This window comes from Rhamphochromis longiceps, linkage group LG7 (genome assembly GCF_057381845.1).
Source record: "Rhamphochromis longiceps isolate RC_006_pf linkage group LG7, R_longiceps_female_GT1.1, whole genome shotgun sequence".
Classification (NCBI taxonomy): domain Eukaryota; kingdom Metazoa; phylum Chordata; class Actinopteri; order Cichliformes; family Cichlidae; genus Rhamphochromis; species Rhamphochromis longiceps.
In genome coordinates this window covers 10495249-10504791 of record NC_140563.1, presented here as the reverse complement: position 1 = coordinate 10504791, position 9543 = coordinate 10495249, and the positions used below count along the sequence as shown (strand labels likewise).

At 39.7% G+C, this 9543-nt stretch overlaps 1 protein-coding gene across 5 annotated transcripts in view; it reads right to left on the bottom strand.

Annotated features, from left to right (window-relative positions):
- Positions 1–2789: 2789 nt before the first annotated feature.
- grm3 (glutamate receptor, metabotropic 3) overlaps positions 2790–9543 on the bottom strand; it is a 44141-nt gene continuing 37387 nt past the window's right edge. For all 5 annotated transcript variants that reach the window (XM_085412071.1, XM_085412075.1, XM_085412073.1 and 2 more), the window contains 4 exons: positions 9246–9439; positions 8974–9106; positions 7122–7299; positions 2790–6160 (listed from right to left, as the gene is read on the bottom strand). In XM_085412071.1, coding sequence (XP_085268197.1) covers positions 6084–6160; positions 7122–7299; positions 8974–9106; positions 9246–9439 — 582 coding nt within the window. In that variant the 3' untranslated portion in view covers positions 2790–6083. The remainder of the gene's footprint in view (positions 6161–7121; positions 7300–8973; positions 9107–9245; positions 9440–9543) is intronic.

Genomic DNA, 9543 nt, shown 5'->3' with positions numbered 1-9543 from the left:
AATAACTACTTGTTAAAACCAAGATACGTAGACGAGCACCTCTGAATGCACAACATGTCACAGCTTAGAACAGATAAGCTGCAGTAGCAGAAGGCCACATCAGATGTCACTGTTTTCTTTATCATGACAGTGAGTTCAACATACTCATTTGGCCTCCACAGTTACCAGATCTAAATCCAATAGAGCACCTTTGAGTTTTGTGCAACGCCAGATGCAGGAGATCATTCTACATCACAGTGGTGATGTGTTTCACATAAGATCATTTTGAATTTGATGGGATCAACATATCTCCAAAAAACTTGGGACAGGGTGATGTCCCCATTTCATTTAACAGCAGCTTGTAATTGTGAGCAAAGGAGACCATGTGCTGGAATTTTTTGGGAGAGGTGATAATGGACTCAATAGCTGCTCACCAGTCCTGGGTCTTATTTGTATTTTTGGTTTTCTGGTGTGAGAAATATTTGACCAATGTTATCCTAAAAAATAATTTCAAATTTAAAACAATCTAACCACAAATGGTGATTTCCACATTTTCTCAGTCCAGTATAAATGAGCCTTGACCCAGAGAAGACGTGTGTTTCTGGATTATGTTTGCAGTGATTTCCGGAAGTGTTCTCAAGCAGTGATTTCCATTATAGAATCATATTTGTCTGTTAATGCAGAGCTACCTGATGGCCCAAAGATCATGAGCAATCAATACTTATTTTTGGCCTTTTGCCTTGCCCAACAAGATTTTTCTGGATTCTATGAATCTTTTGATGCACTGAAGATAATGAGTTATTGAACATCTTACATTAAGGACAATTATTATGAAATTGTTCCACAATTTGTAGATGCAGATTGGTGAACATCTGCCGAGCTAAGATGCTTTTTTTTTTTTAAACAAAAAATACAGAATATGTTACTCACCTGTTGCACAATTAATTTTGCACAATTGCAAAATGTTCCTCCAGATATTTCTCTTTAGTACTACTTATGTTTCCAGCCTTTTGCTCTTGAAATGTGTGGCTGCTATCAATTTCAAACTAAGCAAATATTGTTCATAAAATGGTAAAAATGTCTCAGTTTAATGTTTATGAGATTTGCAAATGATTGCATTATGTTTTAATAACATTTTCCAAACTGCCCAACTAGTCATCGCACAACAAGTTTACAAATAAGGCAGAACTTCTTTTCCTGGTTTTGGTTGTTATAGTGGAATGAATGGCATTCATCAGTCAGAAGATTTATATCGTGGCCTGAAAGCATTCAGTATTTCCAAACCCCTCTGGCACTTGGCTTCAACAGTAATATAATATCCTAGCAACGGAGGGCACAATATTACCTTAAAATGATATATTACTTTTTAAAGTTACCATTGCGCAAATCATCATGCTGGCTCAGAAGTGGCTACCTTTGACTTACTGATATACAGGATGCGAAAATTACAAATCAAATCAAATCACTTTTTATTGTCACATCACATGTGCAGGTACATTGGTACAGCACATGCGAGTGAAATTCTTGTGTGCGAGCTTCACAAGCAACAGAGTTGTGCAAAATACAACAACATAAACAGGCAAAATATACGAATGGCTAAATCTGAAACTAATAAATATATGTACAATATATAATAGTATATGCAAAAAAAATAAAAATTTAAAAAAAAAACTCTGGATGTGTATACTAAATGTTTTTCTACGTGTGTGTGTGTGTGTGTGTGTGTGTGTATACACATATTCTACAGCTGAAGCAGCTGAAGCAGAAAAAAAAAATCCCTCTCGCGGTTAGAAATGATACATTTGATGAGCCACTTTTCCCCCACCTTTTTCCTTAGCAACTCACCCTGGTCTTCACTGGCATTCGCCATATCGTCCTGCAGAGGTCAGTCAAACATTAAGATTTTAAAAGGTAAACTCATGTCGTTTAATTTAACGTCCTCTCTGATTTTTCCCTGGTTTTTGCTTCCCTACAGAACATCATTTTTCAGTACAAGTTTCTGAAAATTTACCTGTACACGATTTCCGAGTGTTTAATGCCGCTGGAGAACTCCTTGCTGTAAACCGCAGCACAGTATGGTGGTCAGAAGTGTAATTACTGAAACTAACCACTGGAGGGCGACATTCACTAGTATACAAAAGAAGAGTCCAAATCCTGTTTTACAGAACAGATAACGATAATGTAATCTTGTAAAAATAATAAAGTAAAATGAGATAAAATGAATAAATATGATAAGATTTTCATTTCAACAGTTTGACATGTCCCCGACTTTTCTAAAAGCAAAACAAAATAGCTTCTCTAACGTACGTTGTGTCAAACTACAAGCTACTGACTGCAGTGTAGAATGGAAAATTACCAAAAGACTGCTTCATCTTTATCTTTTTTTAATACACACTTTTAACGTCTTACTTTCAGAGACTGAACCTTCACACTGCATTTAGCAAAAACACTGGGCTCTCCGGTAGATGGTTTAACAAGAATGCCTTCATTGGGGAACAGATGAGGCAGGGTGTTAGAGCCATCTTTCAACATTTGGCAACACACACGTTGAATAGAGCCCATGTGGATATGAAAGTGATGTTGAGAGGCTGTTAGTGTTGCTGGAGAGACGAATGTATCTGCACTTCGACACACATTTTAGCTGCATTTATTGATATTTTTCTGAGATGAACAGAGAGAAGGATGAGTGGACAAAACCAGGTTTTTTTCCTTGTTATTTTATTATGATGTCATCACAGCCTTATTATTGCACATACCATAAACACGGAACTATTGCTTTTGTGGTTGATCAGTTCCAGAGTCCCTTAAACCTCAGCTTCATTTTGCCTGCAGAGATCTCATCTTGTTTCAAAGAGGCCAAGGACACATTCTGCTATACGGCGGGGGCTATAGCACAGAGATCTTTGTGGAGCACACAGCAGTTGGCCGAGGCTGAATAGAGGAACAATGTTTATAATGAATGGCTGCTTGTAAAGGATATTCATGAGTAAAGCCAATTAAGGACGCTTCCAGAGTGAGTTACTTGGTGCATGACATGGTAAAACTCGGAAAGGTGAGGCATTTCAAAGTAAAGCGTTTCCTCTACGTCTCAGTTCCAACAGATTTTCCCATACACCCGTTAAACCCTTTTCAAACCTCCTTATGCCTCGACAGCATGCCTGCAGTGGGCTCCCAGATCTAAATGCTTCAGTTCAAGTATGGCCTAGCAGCCTGCTGGTCTTGCTTAGGTGGTCTTGGCTGAGACCCACTGTGTAGCAAGTTTCACACATCGAGTGGAGATGAAGTGGACAAATGTGGCGAGGGAATGGTTGAAGGGGTGAGGCAGACTGTGAGAGACGGGGTCAAAAGAAGAGTGTGAGATTGTTGTCAGAGACTGGTCCCCGGACTAAATGAGTGGAGAACAGGGTTAAGTGCTCTATTTGTGCAACTATTAAAAGCTGGGAGTAGGGTACAGGGACTCGCAGAGCCAAATCTCATCAGTCACTGCCAATTTGAATCAGAACCAGCAACTCGTTTTTCTTTTCCTCCTTTTTCGGCAACTCCTCACCCCTCCTCTTCATGCGGACAAACAGACATTCCAGCAGCGGATGTGATGGTGGTTGTCCATAGCAACGTGCCATGCTGGGTGTATCTTGTGGGAGCAGGACCACTGAGTGAATGGCTAAGCCTTCTTCTAACAAAGCCTGCGAATCTCTGAGATGCTTTGAGCTTCCATAGAAGCACTGTGACTTCTGGGCTGTGGGAGTGCTTTACATAATCCAGCAGCAGCTTCCCTCTGCTCTGCCACAGCGCTCTCTCCTGCTGCTCTCTGCACCTAACACACACGCCCCAATGTAGGTCGGCTCATCTTGGCGCATCCTCTGAAATTCTTTCAATCTATCATTCAGTGTGATAATCACAGGGTGCTCTTGGAGACAGGCAGCATAAAGGTGTAGACCAGTCATGAGATGAATGTTCAACAGTTCTACCCACATCTGCTGTATGAAATTTGAGAGAATAGTTTGAAAAGGCTCGACCGGGGGGGGGGAAGAAAATGAGTGATTCCGATCACATATTTTGCTGGAAACATCAAATATAACAGTCACACTTTATTCCAGACAGCATATTATATGTAAACATTTAAGATCAATTTATTAATAATTTACTACCACCTTAAATGCAATAAATTATTGCATGAGTCACTTGTTTAAAAAGAAAATATGCTAAATTACTCTGCTAATATTTAGATTTTCTCGCAACATTCATTTATTCCACCACCTCAGAACTGTCACCCAGCAGCGAGTCTGCAACATTTCCAGCTTGAAACAGACAGTTTGATGTGTGTGGATGTTTTGATAAATTGGATGTACTTTATGGATATGAGTTCTTCTCTAACATCCTTTTGTTAGCTGGGATCAGCCAGCAGCTGACATTGTGTGCTCTGCTTCCTTTCGTGAGCCTCTCTGGGACTGCCAAAGCCAGCTGCTCCTCTGTGCCTCTCAACATCAACACATTTAACACAGATATGTAAACTGCACACTTCAATAACTCAGTGAGTCAAAGACTCAATCTTAATGGTATATGAGCTCCTCTTCCCCTCCCTCATTTTATTGGAGATGCTATGCTGTAAAAATATATGGGCATATATATCAGAAATACCCTTTCCCTTTTAATAACAGACTGGAAAAGATATGGGTGGTAGGGAAAGGCATTTTAACCCAGGGATTCCTCCGAGTCGCCGTTTCAGTAATTCAGGTAAACAATCAATGGCAGAAGGCTCGTTAGGAAATAAAACTATCTGCATGTTCTCTATAGTTAGCCCACTTTTCCATTCACCAAACAGGGATTTGCAGCTGGTAATGTAAAATTGATCTTTTACAACTTCTACCTGGAGAACTATCAAACATTACATTAAGGCACATAGCCATATTCAAAACATCACCACATACTGTATCTATGGGGCACAGAAACATCAGCTACCATTCCCCTCTAGCTGGAGAAATTCAGCATGTATTCATGAAAGCAGACCATTTTCCTCCATTAGCGTTTGAGTCATTTGAGTACATAAAGTTCATAATTACAGGGTAAGACACCAGTTTGCTTTTGTCGACACAACTATTGCTGCACTGTCTGTGTTGACAGTTTTGAGGCAGAAAAAAAGGTGTTTGTTGTACTGTATCTTTTCAGCCCTGCTATTAGTTATTATTAGCAATCCATTACAGAAATCCTCCATAGAAACAGCAGTTTAAGAGTGGGAGTAAAATACTGTTGCTTTGGTGAACACATGTCTGGAACTATGGCCATTAAGATAAAGGGATTCCATGATTAGAAATAGAAAAATGAACATTTGTATCAAAAGCAAAACATACCTTCCCGCAAAAAACAACCACATTAGGTTCTTAAATAGATCTAGGATGCAAAGCACATCTATCAAGATGTGAACGGATGAATTCTCAAACTGAAAGTTGATGAATTTGAGAGATTTTGTTTTTTATACATGTCCATTCCAGCTGTTCTAACCAGTCCAGGTTATGCTTTAGTCCACATTCACTCTAGGGTTGTAAGACCATCAACATTGTGCTGTTTGAACCATCAGTAGCATAATATACAAATGTACAGATACACAATAGAAATACATACATCATTTGTTATTACAATGAGACCTACAAAAAAGCATGAGAATAAAAAGTCTGTGGGGTATTGCAGGTGAGGCAAGCAGAGCCACAAATGTGCATCCAGACTGAGGGACACAGCCCCTCCTACCATGAGTAAGCGCATGTCTATTTACACTGCATCATAACAAAGCTATCAAAAACAAAGGCTCCAAAAATTCCTCCTAAAAACTTTTTTTGTTCTTTTGTTTCTCTACATACAACAAGTTTTGATTTCCATGTATATACATCCCTAGAAAATAATTTCCATATAGTTACACACTTTCTACATATGTGAAACGATACAGTTCTAGTCCACAAGGAAGGTGTCTGCTTGTTTGTGCGTGTATGTGCACATATGTGACTGTTTATCTGTGAGCGTTGTGTGTGTGTGAGGCGGGCAAAGAAGAGGATAATGTTCATCAACTGGCTAACAGTCACAGGGGGCAGATTTGGAGAGTAGACTGGATGTGGTCACAGAGAGGAAGTAGTGGAGTCTACAATCTCTCTCCCGTTGCACACAGTGGGAACATAGTGGGCGCTGACAGAAGCTAGGAAAGGAAAAAGGAGCAAGGGGGTTAAAAGGGAAAATACAACTACACAGACAGAAAAAAAAGCATAGTTAAATATTCAATTTTGTTGGTGTCAAATTAGTAAAAGAAAAAACAACAACATCTTTGTCATACAGAATAGAAGGATACACAAATATTCATATTTTGCAGTAGAAATGACCCTGCAGCAATAACCCCCCCCACCCTCTTCCCCACACACACACACATTTAACATATTTTACATTTTTACTAAGTCTTGAATTACTCACAGGAACTTACTAACATTAGGAGTTGTCAGGTAATAACAATTCTCAGCTGAATAAGCCCTGTGGAAACACTCACCAACCGGGCTGCTCCAAGAAACTGAGTGATCTGGAAATAAGCTAATTGGTTTGGGTATCTACAATTCAGGGGAGTCTATAAATACAACCCATGTTCTTTTAGTTTTAGTTTCCACTATCCAAAATACCATTAAGCAACGTGAGTTTACAGAAACTGTGGAAATCAAGACAGCATCTGAGAGAAAATGTTCAGATAAAACTGCAGGTCTGCTGGGCAGGAAGTCTAATCAAAACCACCCACTACAAAACAGTTGCTGGAAGCTTTAGCTAAAATAGGCGTGGTGGTGCGCTGTTCCACTGTGCAACACTAATGCACAAACTGGGTCCCTACATCAAAGAGTCATCAGGAATAAAACATTACCTGTGACCTCATCACTAAAATCAGTGTCTGATGTATGCAGAGCAACATCTGGATAGGTCAGAGATGAAGCTTTTTTGGCCACAATCACCAGGGATTTTTCACCAGGGGGAAAAAGAAGCACTATTTCATGAAAACATGCCAATGGCTGCCAACTGTTAAGTAAGTAAGGAGGTTGGGAATATTATAAATAGTAATAGACAGGGAAATATTGGACTTTTTGTTGAGTACAGAATGTTGAGCATATAACCAAATAACCTACCATGAGATGCATATGAGGTGGCAGCCCCGCTGACACTGATGCGATTAAGGTTAAGCCTGTGGCTGGTTACATTCTTTTGGGGCTGAAACATGATGATGTGGACCTTGGGGGCAAACATGCAACCCAGCACCACAAAGCCACTCAAGCTGACTGAGATACACATGGTAGTTGTCTGAACCTGCAGAGGAAACATAAGAAGACAGTAATTAGTAGCCAGGTTAGCACAAGACATCCATCCATGCATCCATCGATCTAGCTATCAGCCACATTGTGAGCAGTTTGCAAGTCTATCACTGTCACATGGACTAAATCGTTTTTGCTAACATTTGCATCTACGGTCAGCTGAGACTTGCCAGTAATCCTGACATGCATACTTTTGTACTGTTTCAGTTGCTATTACAAACTAATTTAATGATAACAATCTATAATAATGAAAATACTTCAAAGGAACATTTGAGTGCTTATGACAAAGTGCTTTGAATAGAATTAGAAATGAAAGCAAATGCTGCTAAAGACACTAAAGAAATGAATCTCTGTGTCTGCACACGCTGCAGATAATCATGCATGTAAAGTGAGAGCACAAGTCTTTGTTAGCATACTTTGTTAGCTTATAACACTTACTAGAATCTATCAATAAAAGACTTAATCAACAGAGACCACAGTGGCCAAAGTCTCTCACTGGAGGGAAGCTTTAATTTTATTCTCTGTGAAATCAATGCCAATTAAGTACACTCTTATTCTCTCTTGATTCCTGATCTCCAGCACGCAGCAGTGCGCACTATATGTTGCTGTATCCCGCGATAATCGTTATCACAAGTGTTACAAATGTTTGAATAACAGCAATTCCCAGTGAGATCACAGTACATTTGAGCATATCAGCAATAAACCCTTCAACGTCTCCTCTGAGTACGTATGTACATAGAGTATGTGAGTGGGCGGGTATGCATATTGGCGATGTTTTTCCCATATCTGTCTAATCTTACAGTAACATTACGTCAAAAAATGCATATTTAGAGGGGTGGAGAGGAGAGCTAGAGAGAGTATGAGAGTGAGCGAAAGAGGGTCATTTATTTGACATTTTACGGGGATCAAATGAGCAGCCCTGGCATCAGCACTCTATCAGCACTCCTCTCTTGCGCCCTTTGATACAACGTGTGCATTTGTGGAGTGTGTATATAAGGTGTGTGTGTGTATGCCTAAGATTTGTATGGTCAGGTGAACATTCACTCCCCGTTGCTGTTAAATCTGAACATGTGTCAGCAGTTTGACAGAACTTGTTCAAGTGTCACTCCCAGTACTGCACAGCTGGGACATTTGCCAATAGGATTAGGAATTGTTGAAGTTGTGACTACACCTATGTGATTTCTGCTTTGTTAGCTGTGCATCTTTAAAAAAAAATCATGTTGAGAAGATAAAAACTGCTCAAATAACCGCATTACATACTTGAAACACCAAAGCGAGTCAGTTGCCATAGAGTCCCATTGAAAAAACGCTCATCTTTATCACAGAAATAAAAAACTTTTAAGGTGGAACATGAAACAGCTTTCTATTCTAACTGAGCACTCAAAATGCTTTATACAACATCCAACATCAAAATGTCTACATATAACTTTTGCAGTCTATGGGAAAAAACAGTAAATGTGAAACTGCCAATAGTTAATTTTTACCACAAACAGCCCAGAGTATTTAATTCTGCTTTTTATTTGGACCATAAGCATACCATCACAGTTGTGCTGCTGCTAGATAGTTTTTAAGGTTAGGCTTGCATCTTGTTGAGCTAGAGTCAGATCAGTGTCCTCCTTAAATACAGAAACACGCACTCGTGCATGCATGTGTATGTTCAAAACCATACCCTGTAGTCACTGGATGTAACATAGAAGATAGGAAGAAAGGCCAGCCAAATTATACAGGTGGTGTACATAGTGAATCCAATAAATTTGGCCTCATTGAAGTTCTCAGGGCACTTCCTGGTCTTAAAGGCATACCTAGTGGAGAAGAGAATCACATTTTTAAGTTGACAAAATACCCTTTTCATTTCAGCAGTTCCTGATTTGATCTGTAGAACATAAACTACTTTATATAGTACATTTTGGGTAGTTGTGAGTTTAGTTGTGACACACTTACACAGTACACAAGATGACCAGGAGCACATCATATCCCAGTGACAGCAGCATGCTGGAGTCACGTACATTACACTTCAAGATGACAGTCTGTCGTCGCTCCGGCAATGTAAAGCGACGCGTGCCGGGGACTTCCAGCAGCAGCCATACTGACACCATTACTAACTGGACAGAGATTAGACTCAGACAGATGAACACCTGGAAAAAAAAGGGAAAAGAGGAAGTAAGGTCATCGAGATCTACTGTTTGTCCATCCATCCATCCATCTGACTGATGCAGATGGATAGACATGATGCTGCAAT